The sequence below is a fragment of the Myotis yumanensis genome, unplaced genomic scaffold, assembly GCF_028538775.1.
Source record: "Myotis yumanensis isolate MYYU_CA2020_CCGP unplaced genomic scaffold, mMyoYum1.0.hap1 SCAF_12, whole genome shotgun sequence".
NCBI classification, from domain to species: Eukaryota; Metazoa; Chordata; class Mammalia; order Chiroptera; family Vespertilionidae; genus Myotis; species Myotis yumanensis.
In genome coordinates this window covers 8,767,932-8,790,423 of record NW_027223763.1, presented here as the reverse complement: position 1 = coordinate 8,790,423, position 22,492 = coordinate 8,767,932, and the positions used below count along the sequence as shown (strand labels likewise).

The 22,492-nt window shown below is 48.7% G+C and overlaps 1 protein-coding gene across 5 annotated transcripts in view; it reads right to left on the bottom strand.

The window, feature by feature from the left end:
- The window catches only part of DENND1A (DENN domain containing 1A), a 461,262-nt gene that overhangs the window by 54,066 nt on the left and 384,704 nt on the right, over positions 1–22,492 (bottom strand). For all 5 annotated transcript variants that reach the window (XM_070430715.1, XM_070430714.1, XM_070430712.1 and 2 more), the window contains 4 exons: positions 6,289–6,393; positions 5,816–5,903; positions 3,844–3,884; positions 1,438–1,509 (listed from right to left, as the gene is read on the bottom strand). In XM_070430715.1, coding sequence (XP_070286816.1) covers positions 1,438–1,509; positions 3,844–3,884; positions 5,816–5,903; positions 6,289–6,393 — 306 coding nt within the window. The remainder of the gene's footprint in view (positions 1–1,437; positions 1,510–3,843; positions 3,885–5,815; positions 5,904–6,288; positions 6,394–22,492) is intronic.

Here is a 22,492-nt window from a genome sequence, read left to right as displayed (position 1 = left end):
TGTATCTCAGCAGCCTGACAGCGACCAGTAAGAGTTGAGCAGCGTTTCTGGCTGCAAGATTCAGGGTCGATTCCATTTCACCAGGGCAGAGCCTTGGGACCGGCTTTCTGGCCAGGCTGAATGGCCTGAGCGGATGCATGACTGGGGTTCTCCAGAGCCATTTCTTACATCTCATTTCGGCAGACACCCTGGCTTTTATTTTCTGTCACTTTAGACCTGTGTGGTTCTGTTGGCAGCCACCTCTCTGTTAAAATAACTACAATTTAAGCACAGAAAGGACTAACAAAATTAAAAATGGACATAATAGAAAACCACCCCAGTTAAGCAGCTCAGAGTCAAATCAGAAGCAAGAGAAATCATGAGAAACAAATACTTGAGGCTTGTAAAAGATGCAGCACCGGGAACGGACGTGTTCTACTTCCACGCTGCTGTGTGCACGAGTTTCACAAACAGTGCATTTCCTTTAGGATAGTGATGAGAGACGATGAGAATTTGGGACAAAAATTAGGGGGTGTCTCCCACCATGAACACTCTTCAGTAACCTGCAAAGGAGCTGCTTTATTTTGACATAATAATGGGATACACAGGAAAGGTTTGTTAGAACACCCGAGAGACCATGCCTCCAGGTCTCAGGGACACTGGCATGGAGCAGTCAGAATTTTAGTCACCCAGCCTACATTTTAAAAGCTAAAACCAGTAGCCTCCCATTTCTCTCTTGCGGCAACTGTAGGCAAAATACTTTAAATTAAAAATGTCACTTGCCTGGCCCTGGCCAGTTTGGCTCAGCAGTTAAGAGTGTCAGCCCATAGACCGGAGGATCATAGGTTCAATTCCTGGTCAAGTGCACATACTTTGGTTGTAGGTTCAATCCCTGGCCCTGCTCGGGGTGCATGCAGGAGGCAACCAATTGATGTCTCTCTCTCTCTCTCTCTATCTCTCCCCCTCTTTCTCAAAAAAATCAATGGAAAAAATATCCTCCAGTGAGGATTGAAAAAAAAAGTCACTGGTGGCCTGGTCATAAAATATCAACATTAAATTACACTAAAAGCACTGAGAGCTTCAGGAACAGTGCAGCAGCCGAGTCACCTCTGTAGATAGGATCCGGTGAGTTTAAGAGCTGCGTCATGCTGCCCAGACAACATGGCTCAGTGGTTGAGCATTGACCTATGAACCAGGAGGTCACAGCTTGATTACTGGTCAGGGCACATGCCTAGGTTGTGGGCTCAATCCCCAGTGTTAGGCTTGCAAGAGGCAGCCGATCAATGATTCCCTCTCAGCATTTATGTTTCTCTCTCTCTCTCCCTCCCTATCCCTTCCTTTCTGATATCTATCTATCTATCTATCTATCTATCTATCTATCTATTTCAGAAATATATATGTGAATTGCATGCTAAGGAGCAGATCTGTTTGGGTCCTGAGACCAAGACCAGTACTTACAAACTTATAGACAGTCTTCATGGCTGGGTTTGCTTTCGTTTTCACAGTATTCAGAATTGCTCCACTTCCTTTCTATAATAAAAATGTCAATTAGTAATTTGGACTGAAGATGTAGTAGGCCAACACCAACAAAAACCTCTTCTCTTTAATCAAGTTAAGCAACACTTCAAGAGTGTAATTTAATTAGAGAAATAGAAATGGGCTTGGATGGTAACTGGTCCCAGGTAATTAGTTATGGCCATGGCAGAATCACTATGGGTGCTGGGGTGGGGGGTGGGGGGTGGGGATAGTGATAATGAGCTGAGGGGGACTCTAGGCTCAGTACTTGGCTTGGCACTTGCCCACTGGCTGGAAGGAAAGCTCATCACAGGCTCTCTGAGGTAAGGGCTTCGAGATAGTCTAGTCCCCAAGACAGTACTGCGGTGATTTTCATAACAATGGACTCTGTGGCTAACACCAAGCCAGGGCAGAAAACTGGGGCCTGATTAGCAGCACTCCTGGCTACTCATGAAATATGCCACCCTCAGCCACGCACCTTCCTTTGTTCACCCTGTGTTGTTTTTTAATCACTTTGGTATGCTGCCTTCCTTAACATCTATAGCTTGAGAATGGGAAAGACTGAAGAGCCATAAATATTAATCATGGCTTTAGTAGAAATCCAACATACTGATTTGTTGGCTAAGTTTCTCTAGGTGAGCAGGGGAAGAAGAGGAAACCGAGAAGGAGGAGGGGGGCGGGAAGGCTTTCCCAGCACATGAAGGGGACAATGAATGGGTATGAAGCACATAGACAGATAGGCCCAGGCACTGTGAGGGCTCACCGAAGGGATTCCCTGTGCTAGTCTCTGAGGGTACTGAGCACCAGAGGGCTGGTCTCTGCCTTCAAAGACCTCCAGTCCAGGGAGTATACCAGGGTAAGCAACTTCAACCTGAGGTGGTGAGAGCTGTGCTGACTGTGTGCACAGCAGTGTGGAGGAAGCTCATCATTTGCAAGGTCAGAGGTCTTAGAGAATGAAACATTTGGCCTGGTCCATGAAGGATGAGCAGGAGTTCATGTGGGGATAGGAAGGGTAAGAACATCCTAGGGGTAGGAAATACCACAAGCACAAGGGCAGAAGCGGACAGGCCAGGGTGTCTGTGAGCGACAAGTGCTCCATGTATTATGGGAGGGATGGCGATTAGGGGCCAGATGGGGTCAGCTTTCGAAGGCCAGGATCAGGAGTCTACACTCTAGAGGATTTTTAATAAAATGCATCAATCAGATTGGTGGTTGTTCGGAAAGATAATTCCAACAGATCCTTATAAAGAGAGAGAGATAGGACCCAGTGACTATATGAAAGAATAAGATATAGTAATGTAGTTAATGGGATCAACTTTTAGCACAATTTTGGGAGACTGTCCATATTAGAAATTTTGAGCTTTAATTAAAAACATTACAATTTGACCTAGAAAGCATTCTATGTTGCAGGACAATATGAAATTTTCACCTACTCATTTATTCCATACTGCTTTCCAAAATTACTCACTATTCAGTTTCAATGGTCCTTTGGAATAGTAAAACTCTCTTTATCAATCAATCAACAAGTCCTTATTGCTCATCTATGATTTGCCAAGTGCCATGTTTGGCCATACCACGAGAACAAAAGAAGTCTTTCATTGAGGAATTGCTTACTCTCGGCCAACTGCAGCCACTTCCAAAGGACCCGCCTTGGCAGCAGCGCACTTGGCCCACAAGCAGGGAGAACATTTATCACATTATGTTGGAGCTGCCTGTTTACGTGCCTGCCTCCTGAACAAGAGGGGAGCTCCCCCGGAGCAGGGCCTGTGTCTGCTCTCCACGGTATCCTTGTCCCCCGCGTGGTGCCTGGCACACAGGCCTGCAGTCCACACTCACTGATAAAGCCACGTAAGAGAAAGGCAAGACTTTGAATTCGTCAGTGGCTTCTGAAGCCCTAAGCTCCTGGCTTCTAACGCAACGAGACACTGTTCACAAGGACAGTGAGGGAGGAAAAGGTCTCTCAGTGATGTGTTCTCCACCTGCCCAGGAGCCTTGGCTCTGAAACACACTGCAGAGCAGCAAGAGGCATGCATTTTTGGTTTCCCCCTGACAATTTCCCAATTGCCCTGGCCCTGGAAGGAGACACCCAGAAATGCTCTATGACGACATCCACTTGACACGCCTTGGCCGGCGTCCTGGGCTGAAGGCTTCTCCTGGCTCTCCTTACCCTCACCAGGATGACTTTGGACAGTCTCATCCTGCCAGCTCCACCTGGCTTTACAAACAAAAGCGTCTTCAGCTGACAGAATGGATGCCCCAGGCCGAATGACAGCCTCCTGGGTGGCGGGAAGAGCAGGGCTGCCAGGAGGCTAGGGAGGGCCCAGGTGGCTGGGAGAGGAGCACACTTACCCTGACTGTGGAGAGCCACTGGTGGTACAGTCTGTCACTGCCTGGGGAAAGAGGAGTCAGAGAGCTGTCATTTAAGGCGGCGATGTGCGCTCAGGAGTTTCCCCAATTGTGTTCACCATGCAGGCCTGGGAAAGTTCAAAATACGGAGAACATGGAGGCTCCCAGGCCCCACCCCCTGAAGGAGGCAGCGGCTAGTTGCTGCCACAGGTTTTCTTTCTGAGAGATCTAATCCCATTAGTGCCCCGAGTACAAACCAGGCTTCCCCACACCTTCTGGAGAGAGGGCAGACCCCAGAGCCCACTGCCTCATTTCAGCACCGCCCACGTCCTGCCACTCCATCAGCGCTACCTTTCTACAGGACCTTCTGTTCCAACCTCGAGGAACGACCGGGGGCTCCCTGACTGTGCACCCTCGGTAACACTGCTCCCTCCCTGACTGTGCACCCTAGGTAACACTGCTCCCTCCCTGACTGTGCACCCTCGGTAACACTGCTCCCGTTGCCTGGCCACTGTTCCCTCCTCTCCGGCTCAGTGCCCTCAGCCACCAGCTCGGATGTTATTTCCACTACAAGCTTCCTTCATCTGGATGGGGACACTCCTTCCAAAGTCATTTTCTCTGAGGCCCAGTGAGCCACCCCAGGGCAGGGGGCACCGGCCATGCATCCCAGGGCAAGCACACTGCTGGACACACACTTGGCGCTCCACGCACTGGCATCATGTAGGGAAAGGAAAAGGAGGTGTTGTTGGGGAACTTGCTCATTTTATCTGGTGGGATAAGGACGTCTCATCAGCAAACAGCTTTTCTAGATGCTCCGAATGGCTTGACTTACTTTACCAACATAGAAAGCCCATCTTCTCCTCAGAACAAACACTCAACTGTGAGAACTACTCAACCTGCCTCCTATGAAGCTCTCTCATTACACAGTGAGAATTCAGAGCCCCATTCTAATTGTACAAAAACCAGTTTCTACTGCTTTTCCTGCACGAATTTAGTTTGCATTTGTCTTTAGTTATGTGTCTCCTTCTCCTACCAGTCTAAAACCCCCGAGGGCAGAGCTGGGCCCATCCCTTCTCTATGGGTCTCCGGAGAGACAGAGGCTTTGCACTAGTCCCTGACGACGGAGAGACTCCCACTCTGGCTTCACTGATGATGCTCCCCAATCAGCCAGCCTGTAAAAGGGGTCCTGCACGTGACATTTCGCCTGACTCTGAGTTTAGGACAGCCAGCTGGATGATCAGCATAGTCCAGACCAGACACATGCCCAGCAATAAGAGGAGGCCAGCGGCACGATTATTATTTTGCTTTTAGTTTCTACTCTGCTGCCAAAGACTGAGGCTTGGGACTTGGAAAACATCCCAGACGGGGTTTCAGGAGGCAGGGTCAGCCACTAACACCTCTCGGGGCCTGGCCACTGGGTGTTAGATGCTCCCTCTGAAACATGAGAGGATGAGCCCTCCAGTTCTAAAGGTATGCAGAGACCAGGCGCTGTGATGATTTTCACACTCTAAAGAAACAGTGACTGAGCAGGTCCTGTGCCCGGGTCTGTCCTGGCTGACTGTACAAAGCTTTCCTCGTGGACTCTGATTTAGTTGTAACAGGAGTCCTGTGAGGCAGGCACTGTCCCTCTCAGTGCAGAGATGGAAACATTTCAGCTGAAAGAAGCGAAATGACTCGGCCAGGTTATTGCTGTAGTAAGGGGCAGAGTCCTGATCTGAATCTAGGTCTCCTAATATGGCGCCTCGTGTGTTTTCCATGGCACCATGCTGGCCCTGGCACAGAGGATCACAGAAGGGCCAATGTGCATCTCATCAGAAACAAAGAGCAATTCCTCAAACACTTCAAGGCCAGGGTTGAAATCAGTTCCTCCATAACCCCCAGGGACGGAAACAAGAAGTCACTGCCACTCCTTGCCCAACACACCCTATTCCCACGCACAGCCCGCAGAACAGGAAGAAAATAAAACGCTTCTCACCAGCATACTCGCCCATGTTGATCTCCTCTTCAAAAACATCACTGAAACCTTCACCGGAATTCAGAAGGTCTAATCTACCATCAATAAACTAAGAAAGAAAGAAGAGAACAGAACTGTGCACACGGGAACAAGGAGCAGCAGTGCTCAGCCGGCACCTGGTGCATGACCAAGGAAGGGCCTTAGGAATTGTGCGTTTCAAAGAAGCGAGTTTCCAAACTCTGGCTGCATGGCTGTGATAACCTGTAAAACTACATGGCATATCTGCAACGGCCTGCCTGGTTTCTGAGCACCCTCCTCCCCCAGTCCCCGTCCCCAGACCCTCTTTAGCTGTGGGAGTCCCACCCATGCCTGCAGTCTCAGTGCTCAGTGAAGGCAGCTGCAGAACCCCCCCTACCCGCGCCCCCCCCCCGCCCCCCCCCGCCAACTGTCCTCCCAGGAATCCAGACGGAGGCCAAGCTAGGGAGGCCAGGCACCTGCTTGAAGAGCTGCAGCTGGGTGGCATTCTGCAGGAACTGCCTCATGGCTCCAGAGCGATAGTGGGACACGAAGGTCTCCTCACAGAAGGTGATTGGCTCCCCCTGGGAAATGGAGAAGGGGAGAGCATGGTTAGAGGAAGCGGGTGTGGGGTCAGCTCTTAAACTCGGCTAGGCGGTGCTTCTACATCTGCTAATTAGATTAATTAGATCCTCATCTTCTTGGTGAAGTGGCTGTTATTGTGGATGGCATGCTCATCTCTGGACAAGAAGGCTGTGTCAGGGAGGAAGTCATTGCCCAAAGTCACAGAGCTGGTAGGAGGCAGAGTGAGAATCAAAGGCCGGGTTCCACCCTCTCCCCCACCCCCCACCCCCTTGCATATCCCAAGAGCAAGTCAGCGGGATGGACCCTCCAATGCGATGATTTCCAAATTTTTCACTTTTAGAAGTTGGACCTTCTTCAGACAGCACCTGAAGCAGAAGGAGCCCTGCTACATAAAACAGCCAGCTGCTCTGGTGGCTGGCTGGGCTCTCCTGGCCTCGAGGTCTCCCCTCCCCACCCCATCCCCACTCCCGGCACCTTACAGTCCCTAAGGCATCAGTTGGGGAACACCCTTTGAGAACCATATACCCCAAGATCTTAACCAATAGCAAATGATCACTTAAAAATAATTATTTATATGAAAAGCAGGGATGATTAAAAAGAAAATGTACCATCCAGTCAATTTTGTGCATATGCTGTTTGATAAGGAAGTTTGTTTTTACCAAACTACATTTTATGAGGCAAGAAAATGACACCCTAAGCTTAACAAACATCCCATCTTGTAGTCAACACCCCAGTCCTTCTTTGAAGGATCCGGAGTGCTCACCCACACAGAGAAGGCTTTAGTTTTAATGGGGTATTCTTCATTCTGAAAGATCAGACTTTTATATCTTGAACTGACTTAAAGGTACCCCTTGCTTCACAGACTTGGTGGCAAACACAGAGATGTTTGAAGCTCCACTTTTATCCTGCTTTAATGAGTTACCGAAGTGTTAAATTTACTGTCTAGCTGTTATAAATTCCAAGAGTTCCTCCTGCTTCAATCCAGCCAATATTAGCCCAGCAACTGGGCAGACTTGTTGCACAAGGGCTGCAAGGATGGCCCAAAAAAGGTAGGCTGAGGGGAATCTTTATTTTTATACAGTTACACCCCTAATTTTACAAAGGATCTGAGGCAGCTTACATGAACACACAGAACAAAGAAAAAAAGCAGAGCTGGAAAAGACAAATATATTAAATGTAAGTATTTGGGAAAAGAGTATAGGACTTCTAAAATTAAATTACAAAATCAGTTTTGAGCTTCCTGGCTATTGAAGCAAAAAGGGAAACAATGCAAATTTTACATTGTCTATGAGAAAAAAAGCATACCAGCTCCTCAGGGGAACCAGTTCCTCAGAGTTTTCATGCCATTTATTACTGGTGTGGCTTTACACCTTCCTTGCAAGGAATCAGCTGGTGATAACCAGCTAGCCCAGCAGAAGGCCACTCTGTGGCCTGAGATTCTGCTTCTCACCCTTGGGACCAGAGCAGGGCAATGACTTCTCTCTTCAGGTGATCTCCATGAGCACCGTGGAGCTCACACGCCGAAGGACTCCAAAGCTATGAGCTCCAAAGCTATGTCACCATCCCCACCTGGATGGCCCACCAGCACTTTAAACTCAAAATGGCCCAACCCCCTAATTGCACCCCAAATCTAGCTTCTTTCTTCCTCCCTTCCTCCCTTCCTTCCTCTTTCTTCTTTCTTTCTTTCTTTCTTTCTTTCTTTCTTTCTTTCTTTCTTTCTTTCTTTCTTTCTTTCTCTCTATCTCTCTCTCTCTCTCTCGCCTCCCTCCCTCCCTCCCTCCCTCCCTCCCTTCCTTCCTTCCTTCCTCCCTTCCTTTCTTCCTTCCTTCCATTCATCCATCATTATCCATACCACCCACAGTAGACCTATCAGACTTCCTAGTCCTTCCCATTTACCAGTGGAATCTCTCAGGTTTGTCCTTGCTCTCCATCCCACGACTGGCACTGAGCTGTGGAGGTTTAACTCCATGCCCCTTGCCTGTGTCATTCCTCCCAGTGCCTCCACTTCTTCAGGCAGAAGTGATTTTAAAATGCAGATTGCATCGTGTCACTGTCCTAGTCAAGAATTTTGCAGAGACGTTACATTTGATTGATTGATTAATGTCTGCTTCTTCCACTAGGCTATATGTGTGCAGGAAGGGTACCTGCTTTGCTCAACATTGTACATTTGGTGACACGTGTATCACATACATGGGTCCTGGGTGGGAGAGGAAAGTCTTAGCTCCTTAGCTGGGCACACAAACCTTTCCTGAGCACACCCTCACTTACTTTTCCAGAGCCCTTCTGTGTCCCTTTCAGCGGCCCCCCAAATATTTATGCTCCAAATGCACCTCCTAATCACAGGTCGTGTCCCTTCCCACTTGCTTCCTTGCTTTTGCCAGTTCTATTCCTTCCACGTGGACTAACCTCGTAAGCACAGGTCTTTTTGCCACAGCCATTCACCCCTGCTTGGTGCTCCCACAGTGCCTCGTGCATCCCTGGGGGCTGGGTAATCTGCACCAGCATCCCCTGTGACCAGGAGCTGGAGAGGGCATAGGCCCTGCTGGATTCATCTCTATACTCCCTGGGGACAGTGCAGGGTTCAGCCCCTGATGGAAGCTCAGGGATGGGGTTAAAGAACCACAGAATGATCTTGACTCTGGTTCCCATCACAGGAGCCCTGCGGTCTCGGTGGGGCAGAGCCACCGCTCGTCTGACCGGTAAAGAGGACTCCAAGCACAATGCCAGGTGGGTGACACCTGGTGTCCAGGGAGTTGAGAGCTGCTCGAGGAAATGCTTGTTGAGTTGTTAGCATTCACTCTGGAGTTTGGGCTCAGCATTGCCAGGAAGAAGTCTACTGAGGGACCAATAAATGCAAGAGTTTGCTGCCGGATCTGTAGGTGAGAGTGGCCTGAGGCAGGATTTAGTTGCAGGAGAGCAAGAATCTCATCCTTGGGGGACACAAACATTTTGGGCCTGCTGTCTTCTTACTGGAGGTGACACCCCCCTGGATTAGATGTCTGTGTCACAAAAACAGACCAAAGGACATGGCACAGTGGGAAAGATTCGGGGGAAATGTGACACTGGGGACTTCTTCTGCAAAGAGCTTGAGGATCAGCATCAGCATAGTGCTGCTGGGGTGTGTGGGGGGCACGACAGGTCCACCGGAGTCAGAAGGGGAAAAGGCTAGTCCTCCCAGGGCAGCAGGGCAGGAAATGTGCCCGTGGGCAGGTGAACAGGAGTTAGGTGGGCACGCTCCACCCATTGAGGGCACTGTCCTAACCCTGCTGAGAGGCAGTGACACTGTCCCCAGGGTCCTATATAAAGGTCTGCCTGGCAACAGGCAGAGGGCTCATTCCCCTGGAGTTCCCTTCCTTTTTTTCTTTACATATTTTTATTGATTTTAGAGAGGAAGGGAGAGCGAGAGATAGAAACATCAATGGTGAGAAGCACTGGCTGCCTCCCGCACACCCCCTATTGGGGATCGAGCTCACAACCTGGGCATGTGCCCTTGACTGGAATTGAACCTGGGACCCTTCAGTCCACAGGCCGATGCTCTATCCACTGAGCCAAACCAGCTAGGGCTGGAGTTCCTGTCTAAGAAAATGACAATTATTAACATTTCACCTAATCTTTACAAAATAACTGAGGCAAGGTAACTTGCCCAAGATCACATAACCTGTAAATGGCAGAATTGGGGCTTTGTACCCTAGTGGCCTCTGAAGCCCAGGTGCCGCCATCACCCATATGGCCCACTTCTCTGACCTTAGTTCTAACTGTTTGCACTCGGGCATCTGCTGGAGAGCAGGAGAGGTCTTCTCAAAGGTGGAACCCCTCAGGCTCTCCTGCTGAACCCTCAAAGCACCAGCCACTCAGAGAGACAAGCGGCTCCTGGGAGCAGGCGAGCAGGTGTGAAGGATCTTACTGCCACGGGCCCTCCAGGATGCCAAGTCCATTCCACCAGCTTGTCCAGCTGCTTCCTGCAGCTGAACTGCACCCCCCCCCCCCCGCACCCCCCCCTCCCCCCGAGCCCGCCCCAGCCCATTCTCTGCAGTGGGAGAAAGGCAAGGTGTCTTGCTAATTCCCTCCTTTGTAAGAAGTGCGGATTGAGTTCTCCTGTTAGGCTGATTAATTAAACCTTTTGTCTTCTTAGGTGACACTCTAGGAGCTGGGGCTCCTGGCTGATAGTGACATTAATCCAGAGAAGCCAGGCGAGAGCAAACTTAGATCACATTAGAGTTTTCCATCTATGACCTGCAGGACAGTTAAACACAGCTGCTTAACCCTATCAGGGACTTTGTCACAAAACGATAAGTTTACTCTTGGATCATCTTCTTGACATATGGACTCAATAGAAAATCCCATTATTAATGAGTCAATCTTTGTTAACAGGTGAAGTTGGCAATTCCAAAGATTTTTTGATGTTTCCAGAAATAAATGGATTTTACCCACAGCATTGTAGCTACTGGCATAAAAATAAAATCTCCCATCAGATTCTTCAGCAACTTTTCTTGTTCTGCTGATCCATATAAAGTATTAAATTCTTATTTCCTCTCATAAATTTAATTTTTATCAAGATTTTATGTGACTTATTAGTACTCTGAGCCTAAGGAAAAAAAGGTGTTCTCTCTTTATGGACCTTGTTTAACATAAAATTTTAAAAAAGTCAATTCATCCATCCAAACATTTAAGAAACACCTACTATGTGCCAGGCTCTATGTTAGGAGAATATAAAGATGAAGACAATATAGTTCCTCTGAGTAATATTAATACTCCAGTGAGGGGTGGGAGCGGATGAGGGTATAGATGACAGAACGGCAGAATGTTATGTTGACGGCAGCATTATTCACAATGGCCAAAAGATGAAAGCGACCCTAGTGTCACAGATGGATAAACAAAATATACATACAATGAAATATTGTTCAGACTTAAAAAGGCAGGAATTTTTGGCACATGCTACAATACAGATGAACCTTAAAGACATCATGCTAAGTGCAATAAGCCAGTTGCAAAAGGACAAATACTGTCCTATTCCACAATAGAGCAGTCAATGTCACAGAGACAGAAAGTAGAAGGGGGGTTGCCAGGGGCTGGAGGGAGGAGAATGGGGAGTTGTTGTTTAATGGGGACAGAGCTTCAGGTTTGCAAGATGATAAAAGTCTGGGAGATAGATGGTGGTGATTATTTCACAACAATGTGAATGTACTTAATTGCCACTGAACTGTACACTTAAAAATGGTTAAAGCATAAATTTTATGTTATGTACATTTTACCATAATTAAATTTTTTTTCTTTAAATCTAAAAAAAGGGAAAGAATGACAGAATGTTTATAATTGTGGAAGGTGAGCAATGGGTACATGGAAGTTCACTTATTTGGTAAAAATTTGAAATTTTTCATAATAAAATGTCAAGAAGCAAAGCTGCTGTTATCAAGGAACTCTGCCTGGTTTGGGAATAAACAACTACAGCACAGCATGACAACTGGCACAGCAGAGGGCTGGTTTTGTTATTTCTGTAAAGGCACCCTTAAAAACATTGGTTTAAAAGTTTGATCCATTTAAGGTAACACAACAAGGTGGAGAGAGAAGATGGCTTGGTGTCAGAAAGACCAGGACTTGAACCTGGCCTCTGACCTCACGTAACCACACCAGCTATGTGACCTCAGGTGACCTGTCTTTCCTCATCTGTGATGATTACTCAATGCTGGCCCATCTCATAGGATTGCTTGGGTGATTAAAACAGACGACAACAAGTAGATAGTCCATATATATTTTCCACAAATAGCCATCTTCTTGAGTGCAGAGATTGGGTTTTACCAGGACTAGAACATAATTTGGGGAACCCAATGCAAATGAAAATGCAGGAAAAAAGGACTGTTAAGTATAAAACTGTCGTACTAAAATATAAAGCTTTTTTCTTTCGTTTGTGGTTTCTTTCTAGACCTATCGTGGTGTTTTTAAAATTTACTATTTAATGTCATACTATGTAAAGGAAAATAAAAATTTAAATTATTAGCAAGAATTTTACTGTTCAACTTTATATTGTGCAGTGCCAGTTTTAAATGCTAACATATGTGGAGTCATATTTTGTAATGAGTATATGCATTTGTATTTTCTTCTTACCAGACAGTGGAAATGCCGCACAAAAACGAACTCAACTGTTATTTCAGTTCTTGACTTGCACACAATCTCCTACCGTTCTCTACCTCTGCCTCACCGAGGAGAAAGGACAAGCAACTGTGGTTGCTCCATCTTCTCCTCTCCTTCTATGACATCATTTTCACAGTAAGTGGCTGGCTAGTCCAAGGAAGTAACATGAGTAAGAACTCTGATGGGTTTCCGTGGTCATTCGTGTTCCTTAGAACACCACTGCCTCTCACTGTGGAAGCCAAGCTGGCCCCCAGGGGCTGTCAGTGCCCCATTACTCAGTCTTAGACCTGCACACGTTGGCCTTGTAAGCGCACCAAGTCTTGCTGAACTCCCACTTACTGGGGTGGGGCAGGGGGAGCGCTGGAACTCCATGCCATGGGGCATCGAGAAGCTACATTGGGGTGGCAAAGCTCTGCGGAGGAAGGGCATGTGGGTGTCTCTTCTGCGCATGCTTGAGCTCCGCTGTCCCATCAGACCTCACTCCCCAAACAGGTTCAAAGGTAAACTTAAAGAATCTCAAGATGAGACAGCAGAGCATTGAATTTGGCTCAGGGCCCTGGGGTTGCCAGTTCACACACCGGGAGGGCCCGTCCAGGGCTCACACTTTTCTCTCCTGTCCCTTCACAGGCTGAACACTCAGTAGGGGCTCTGTTTGCCACTTGACTCAGCAGCATAGAGCAGCTTCAGGCAAGTTTGTGGGTTGATGGAAGTGGGGTTTCTAAACTCTTGAGCAAGACCCTCAAGGCCCTTGTGACCCTCTCCAGCTGACTTTTCTTGCTTATTCACCTTGTCCCATTCACCTTGTCCACAAACCTGTTCTGTTTGAGTAATTCTGGAGTGTCGACCGCCTCCTAACCTCTGCATGCACTCTCACGGCTCTGGCTCCTCTCTTCATGTTACCTCTTTGTGAAAACCTTACCTGATGCCTTCAATGTCCCTACACCAACACCTCCTTCGCCAGCCAATGCCAGCTCCTGGAGGGCAGGCTCTGATCCACTCTCAGTGGCTGGCGAGCAGTGTGTGTCATCTGAGCCACTTCAGGAGAAGACAGGACACTGCCCCTGTGTGCAAGTGACTGAACCTCTCCCATCCTATAATGTGGGGAAGACTACCTGCTTCAGCGGGTTGCCGGGGATAAACAGGAAGGAACTAGACCAGCGGTTCCCAACCTGTGGGTCGAGACTCCTTTGGAGGTCGAACGACCCTTTCACAGGGGTCGCCTAAAACCATCCTGCATATCAGATATTTACGTTACGATTCATAACAGTAGCAACATTACAGTTATGAAGTAGCAACGAAAATAATTTTATGGTTGGGTCACAACATGAGGAACTGTATTTAAAGGGCCAGAAGGTTGAGAACCACTGAACTAGATGATGGTTAGCAGAGCTCGACCTTGGCCATGCAATGGAATCACCAGGGCCACTTTTAAAGTCCCCAGTGCCAGTAGTGTCTAAAACTCCCCAGGTGACTCCACTGTAGTCAAGTCTGAGGACCACTGGTGTAGGTAGAAATGATTGGTGCCTACACCAATCAATATTCATTTTTTAAAATTTAAGAAAAAAGAACTAGAATAAAGCAGCCAGCACTTGCTCTGGACTAACCTGCCCCCCAGCTCACTGAATTCTTACCAGAACTTGATGTTCACACGTCTCCCATTTTATAGATGAGGAAAGGAGTCCCACACAGACCAAGTGCTTGGCCCAAGGTCCCAGAGCTAGAGGGTCTGAATGACTCCCAAGTCCAAGCATGCCCCAACCCCCTCCCCGACTCAGAGGCATTATCCTATACACTCGGGGCCACCAGGGTGGACTTGGGAATGGGAAGGTGTTCGCTGCACGGCCATAGTCAGACGGCTCTGGCTGGGCTGGGCCAAGCCACGTTTTGGGCTGACAGCACCAAGACAGCCTTCTGAACCATTTGTGCGCGAGCCCAGGAAGGCCAGGGACAGACTCCCAGCCTGGGCCCCTGTCACTGTAACAAGCCCTAAACAAAGAATCAATGTGTTATTGTGAAGCTGGCGCACAGTGCGGGTGATTTAAGTCGGGGAAATGTGGGTGCCTGACAAAAGCTACTCCGATGATTTGCAGGGGCAGGGACGGCCCAGCCGACAGTATTTGCCCATTCTGGCCAGCTGCTCCGGTATTGACAGAAGCCCCCACCCACACTTGCTAGATTACAGTAAAGACATTCAAATCACAGGCGCGTCAGCCCACGCCTTGGCTCCTCTGTGCCAGCAGCCCCTTCCTTCTGCATTAACCGAGACACACAGGGAGAAGTCAGGAAATTCTGATTAGCGCAGGAATGGCAGATGAGCGGGAAGGCTGGTGGAAGCCGAGGAGACACAATGAGGTGGGTCTTCACGCATACCAGCTTAAGATTTTCTTTCCATTAGAAATGCAGGTGGGAGTCGGCTCGGCAGGGAACGCAGGTGCAGTGATTAAAAACAGCTACCACTTACTGAGCCCTGACTCCACGCGGGCGGTGTTACATGCATTATCTCACTTGGTCTTCACGGCAACGCCGAGGTTGGTGCTGTCGGGCTCTCCATTTTACAGACAAGGAAATTGAGGCTCAGAAAGGTGAAGCCACCTGCCTAAGGTTGCAGAGCTGGTCAGTGACAGAGCCAGAGTTTGCAGCAGAGTCTGCCTGACCCTGGGGCTCATGCAACGCAATATTCTTTCTCTTTAAGAGAAGTGATCACAAGATAGTATGTGACTTATCAGCTGCCACCGGGGCTGCTCTAGCAATTCAAAGTGATGAACCAGAGGCGGTGATGAAGGGCGCGGGCTTTGGAGAAACAAGTGTGAGCTCCGGCTCCACAGCGTGCTTGCAGGAGCCACGTCACCTTTGGGACCTCGTTTTCTTTCCGATATGACGGAAATAATAATAATCCGTACCTCACGCTGTAAGCATTCGGTGCCATCCAAGGCTGCGGCTGGTCATAGGCGGAGCTGACAAGGTGAGCTGGTGGCCACCCACGCTGCAGCACAGACACAGCTCTCTTCCCAGTAGGGAAACCATGCAAACTCGCCGCTGTCTCAATACCAAACACCTCCTGGCTCAGCCACCGAGGCTGCACCTGTTTGCACCACATGCCCAGGACATACGTTTGTGTCAGTGGAGTCAAGACCAGAATCAGAGAAAGGAGAAAAGGACCCAGGGAGCTGTCCTCTCTGGGTGGGGCGCAGCAGGCACAGGATGTCTGGGGCTGAGGGCTGGCTTTGCGCAATGACCCCATGGAAAGGCTCTTTAGCCTCATCTTGCAGAGGGAGGGGATGTGACTTGTCTAAGGCCATGGAGCTGGGAAGAGCCAGAGCTGTACTTGAAGTCAGTTCTGTCTGACCCCACAGCCCAGGCAGGCTCTTCCCACCACACCCACAGCAGTCTGAGCATGCTCAGTTGCCCAAACACATTTTTCTCTGGGTTTTCAGGGAATTCAAGACACAGCAGATAATTTTCCACACAAAAATGTCCCTTTGCACATAACGCAGCCGCAGCCCAGGGAGTCCAGTCTCTAGATCATGCAGTGCCTGGGGACTCCAAAGAGGCTCAGTGCAGCCCAGAGCTCCATGAATGGGGAAGCAAGAGAGCTTCTGTGAGCCTCAGTTTCCTCATCTGTTAGTTGGGGATATTACCTACTTCATATTGAGAGGTTTGAAGTGATTCACCATTTGTCAAGGGGCCGATACTGAATAGCACACACCAGGTGCTCAATGGAGGTTACTGTCCCAACAGCTCTTTCAGATGCCCCTTGACAGCTGGGTGTTGCATCTTGTTGGAACCTTCTGCACCTATCACTCAACAAACACCTGTGACTGGGGCGCTGGGAGAGCACAGCCAGGGTGACTGTCGGGGTGAGGTGTCACCTAAGGAAGTCCACATGGGGACAAGGTGATATAAAACCGAGCCCCAGGGAAGTGCAGGCACTCGCTAGATGGGAGAGCAGAGGTGGGCATGAGCGCAGGAGCAGGGCTGGGATGACACAGAGCTGGTGGTCCTGGGGTTTAAGGGGCACATTCTGGATGGAGTAAGTGTGAGAGATGCTGATTCTCTCCTTTCTTACTTGGGGGCATCTTCCCTGAGAGCCAGAGATCTGAGAGGTGGTGGACGCTGGACCCATAGAATACAGAACTGCTGAGAAAGATGGAAAAAATAATTACTCAGCACGTGCTGGCAGCCTGCCCTGAGTCACCCACCCAGCCCTGAACGGAGCCTCCCGAGTCCGAGGAGCGAACTTCACTCACAGGGAAACTTACCGAAGGGGCTGCATTTACTCGGAGTCTCATCCTCGAATCCTCCCCCACAGGCCAGGCTACTTCAGCAGCCACCATAGCCCCCTTCCCTTGGCTCCCAAACCTGCAGATCCCAGTGGAGTGCATGCTTGGAGAGAAGCCCTCCAAGGCGTGACCCTGTGCATCTCCCCAACCTCAGCTCCTCGCTTCCCCAGCACCCAGTTCCCACAACTGGGAAGCAGTTACAGTTCTCCCGACGGGTCTGTAAGTCTCCTGCCTTTGCCTGTGCTGTGCCCGCTGCCAGGAAGTCTTCCTACCCCTGCTTTCTCAGGATGTGAAGCCCTCTCTCATCTGTGAAGGTTGCACTAGGGCAGTGGTCGGCAAACTCATTAGTCAACAGAGCCAAATATCAACAATACAACGATTGAAATTTCTTTTGAGAGCCAAATTTTTTAAACTTAAACTATATAGGTAGGCACACTGTTATTAACTTAATTAGGGTACTCCTAAGGCTTAGGAAGAGCCACACTCAAAGGGCCTAAGAGCCGCATGTGGCTCGAGAGCCACAGTTTGCCGACCACTGTACTAGGGGACAGGCCCTGGGACGCTCCCCTGGCCTTCTTCCTGCCTTGGGCTGGGTTAGGCCCCTGCTCTGGGTTCCGCAACCTCTGTGCTCACCCACGACAGCACTGACTGCCACCGATTGCACTGCCTGGCTGCTGTGGGCCCTCACTGGATGGCAGCCTCCTTGAGGGTCTGGGCAGTGGCTTGTTTGTCTCTGCACCTGCAGTTCCTAGCACAGTGCCTGGGTCAGCACAGGCACTCTGATGCTGCTGATGAATTATTCACTGCAGAGAAGGCAACAGGAACACTTCTGAGAAAGAGGCCAACAGGGTGGAGAGCAAGACAGACTGAGTGTGTGAGGCCAAGGATTCCTAGGAGGGAGGGAAAAGGGAGACCGTCGTGTGTGTGTGTGTGTGTGTGTGTGTGTGTGTGCAGGGAGGGAGGCGGAGGCAGGAGCGCCGTCTAATTAGACCACATGTGCAGAGCAGCATCTGGCTCAAAGCGCAGCAGTTTACACGGCTCCTGGAGTTGTCGTGGAGACAACCACATGACCAGCCCGGAGCTGAGGCTCAGGGGCAGCAATCCAGATGCACTCCTAACATATTCTGACAGAGAGCAGATGGGCAGCTATTTGCAGGGCCAAAAAATGCCAACTCCGCTCCCCTCCAGACCCGCGTGCCCTCACTGATCATTTTCATCTTGTAAAGTCATTCTTATCTGCCCTGCAACCACCAGTTCCTCCCGTGTAGGAATCAGTGTGAAAGCTGCTATTTTTGTAGTTCCCCAACCATCACAACTTCCGGTCTGCTCCTGCGGGTGAGGGAATGTCACCAGCTTTAATGAAGGGGTCCTGGTGCTGGGCTCCACGGCTGCAAGGCCCCACCCCCATCTCTTCCTCCATGAAAAGTGTCTAAATTTCTCACTCGTCAGGCCACACTGCACAGACCCAGGCTCCGGAACGATCTGTGTGAGTGTGGAAAGGGCACTGGCTTTGGTGGCTGAGCTCCCGGTCTGCCGGGCACTCGCCTTGAGCATGCACTTGGCCTCTTTAAGCTCAGTTTACTTCTCTGTAAAATGGGCTTTGTAACACCTACTTTCATAGGATTATTATAAGCATTAAATTAAATAATTATGGAAGAGCCCTGGAAATTATAAAACTATATAAATACTTTTAACTGGGAAACAGTTCTTTATAAACCTTAAGCATTTTAAACAGAAAGCTCCTATCAGCTGAGTAGTAGGAAGATGACAAAATCTTAGGTTCTGTATGAGACTACTTTATACCGCATGTACGGCCAGTGTCTCTCACTAATGTCTTTGGGAAAACATCTAGTGTCGGAGAGTTGAGTTGGGTTTGAATTCTGGCTCTGACACCTGCTAGCAGTATGATCTTGAGTAAGTAACTTTACAGCCTCAGTTTTTTCATTTATAAACTGGGAGTAATCACCCTTACCTCCTATGAGCTAATTCTGATGGTAAGAATTAAATGAGACAATATGTGTAAATTGCTTAGCGCATGATGAGCACTCAATAAACGTTCATTCCATTTCCCTTCTCCCTGGTCATTTAACTGAATCATTAAGACTGAGGCTAAGAGTAAAAAGCATGGGTTCCGGTAGCGTGGGTTGGAGTCCCACTCACTGGCTGTGTAGCCTTGGGGAAGGACTCATCTGTTCTGAGCCTCAGTTTCCTCTTCTGGAAAAGGAGGAGAAGAGGACCGACCTTGCCATGTTGTTGTGTGGCTTAAAGGAAACAACGAGCATAAAGCAGTCAGCATCCAATAAATGGTTGTCATTATGATTCTCCTCATCCTCACTGAGGAATCCTCAACCCTTTGGGGAAAAATGACACCTTTTATGTGGGTCTAGCCTGGGCCACAGATGCCACATTATCTCAAGAGAAATGAGTTTCATTTTTGATGTCTGGGAAGTGAAGTGAAGTGAGGACCCACCAGAGGTGTGCGCTCCTCCAGGCGCACAGGACAGCCCTGGCCTGCAGCCTGAGTGGCAGGTAGGGCAGGCGGGTCCAGGTGCAGGGAGGCTTATTTATCAAGCACGGCAGGGTTCCCACTGCCGCTAGCTTGCCTGTCATCGCAGGTGTGGGGAAGGCCCGGCTAAAAATATTGCTAACGTGGGTTTGATGTCGCCCAGCAGAGACTAATGATTGTTTTAAGTAAATATTAATTATAGGAGTTACCCAGATAGACTGCTGGAGTGGCACAAATATTACTCCTTCTACCTATGTAGGTAAAGCAACCATTTGGAAAGACAGAAAGACAATTTCTTATATGCTTCCACTAGAAAATTATTTTAATGGCTGGTGGGCTCTAAATATTTGGGGATTCTTGGTTAAAATATTTTGGAAGTGTCTTTCTATGTGAGACATAGGGGTTTCCTTATTTGAGAGATGATCTTTTCCATAACAAATAGCTGATTCAGTTCTACAGAACCTGTTACTATGAAAATTGTCACAATGGTGTGCAGAGCTCAGATTTGGTTCAAGTCCCAGCGTACTGGCTGCTGATCTTGGGCAACAACCCATGCAAGAGCCCAGATGTGGGGGCCACCAGCCTTGGGAGGTGTTCTGGTTCTAGCGCTTACTGCGGTGTCCCCCTGGGCATGCTCTCTCCCTCTCTGAGTCTCAGTTTCCTTACCTGTAAGGAAAGCTAGTTACTGGTCACTTTGATAAATGGTTCCTACATCTCCTATCACAAGGAGATTCACTTTGGGAGGCCCTCTTTAGGGAAGATTCTTGAGTCATGGCTCAGACCTTCACAGAGCTGTTCAGATGATTCTACTGCATTCGGGTGGGAGGGTGTTGGTGTTGGTATAACAGTAACAACAAGAAGACACTTACATGTGTTGACAAGTGCCAGGTACCTTTCTATGTGTTTTACATGTATCCACTCATTTAATTCTCATAACAACCACATTAGGTAGGTATTACTGCTTTTTCCATTTTACATTTGGGAAATTGAGGCACAGAGATGAGAGCTGGCTTCTCTAGGTCCACTCAGCAGAATCTGACCCAGGTGGTCTTATTCAGTTTGTGCTGGACCTAGACTATTAAGTGCCAAGAGGGCAATGGCTCTGAGCCTCTTCTTTATCACGGTGTTCCCAGTGTCCAGGCAGAACCTTCTGGGGTAGGTGATAGATATGTTCATGAAACTGTTAGGTAGTTTTACAAAGGCTATTATCTCACAACACCCCAAGGAAGCTGGGACCATACCCTCCGTTTGCAGATGAAGTAAGTGAGGGCAGGACAGTGCATTAGCAGCTGAAGGCCCCTTGAAGAGTGAGTGGTGGGATGGCGATTTGAGGCCAAGCCTGGCTCGCTCCTGCTGTAGTCTAGTGAGCAAACTTCTGCTCCACAAGATGGATGGAAAGATTAAAAGGATACGAGGCCCCTTATAAACAAAACTGCTTTCCAGATCCTTCCAACAAACTGCCTCTGTTTCTTCCAAAGTGGTTAGCACTCAATGAACATTTGCTGACTGAAGGTGAACGCACCGAAGGGGACTATGACCTCACGCACGGATCTTGGAAAAGAGGTCTCGGGGGAGAGGGGGCTGTCTTTGTGCCCTGGGCTCTTTTACTGGGATCTGTGGACAATAACTGTCCCGCATGAGGCCAAGGTGTTCACTAGTCAGGGCCCCAGAATCTGACTTTCTAGAACCTGGATTCATGACCTCTCAGTTCCTGATCTCTGTGCCAGGTCCCTATGGTGGTAGACAATACTGAGAGAGGAGGTGGGACTGCATCTGGCCCAGCAGGACTTGGGAGGAACTAAGTCCAGGTAACCAAACCCGACCTGACATTGCTCTGCAGAAATCCATTGTGAAAACCCCAATCTCTCCCGCTACAGTCACACTATTAAGTCTTCCAAAAGCTTTTGGAAGACAGTCTGGTTCCCAAGAAATAGCAGGCCCCTCCCAACACCATGGCTGGCAAGTGTCTTATGTTTTGGAATATTGAATTAACATGGCTGTCCTTCTTTCCTTCCTAATAATAACAATAATAATAACAACCATTTACTGAGAGCCTGCTATTCACAAACAGTATTTAAAAAATAAGATGTAGTGATAGATGGAGAGATATATAATAAAGCAGTATAGTAATATGTTAATGGAAAATTGAGATGGTAGGTATGTGGGTGTTTACTGTAAATTTCTGTCAACTTTTCTGCATATTTGAAAAATTTTGTAACAAAATGTTAGAGAAAAAATCCACAAGGGCACACGCTATACTGGACTTCAGAGGGGCAAGGGAGGTGATGGGAGGTGCTACTGTACAATCAACTCATTTTGGGGGATACCAAACATGACATTGTCTATTCAATTTACTGCTGATTTACTAACAGGGAGGTATTAAAAGTGAGTTACAAATGAAAAACCCCCGAACTATTTATTTATATCTACGAGGAGCCAGGCACTGTTTAAGCCCTGGAATAGTAATAACCAAACCAGTCTGGCCTCCTCTCTGCCCCCTCAGAGAGGTGGGGACACCATGCACACGAACAAACAAATACATATGACACATGTGTGAAGGCATGTGCCCGCATTACAAGTAGGCGGTGTGGGGTTCATATCCAGGCACATCTACGCCTGCGGTCTGGGTTCTTTCCTCTGTCACCTGCCTCCTTTCAAAAGGGCGGTAACATCATCAAACCACTTTTGTTCTGATGAGAGGAGCTACATTGAAAACTGACACCCAGATCATTTCCAGTTTCATTCTAGTCATTCTCTTGAAAATCCTGCCCTCTCATCAGGCCGAGTCCCAGAACACCAGCAGACACCTGTTTTAATTCTCTTCATTTGGGAAACCTTTCGGCTTCTAAGGTGGCTTCCCGATCTTGACCTCTTTTGATCCTCACAAGACCCTGAAAGATAGTTCTGGAATTCCTGTAGTTAGCAGTCCACTGGACCGGTGAGGGGCTGTCTATCCAGCCCTGCACTTCCCTCTGCCCCAGGGCCAGTGGGGCTGCTTAGTTTGGCAGAAGGAAAAGAGAAGCTGCCCAAAGAGAGCACTTGGACGACAGGGTTTTGACTGGACAGTTCCAGGCCTCTCACTGCCCACTTGGCCTGAGAGCCCATCCAGCACCCAAAGGCCTCCTGCAATAACCCCTCTACCAGGACATCGGAAGCCTCTCGCCTTTTGCTTCCTTTAGAAGA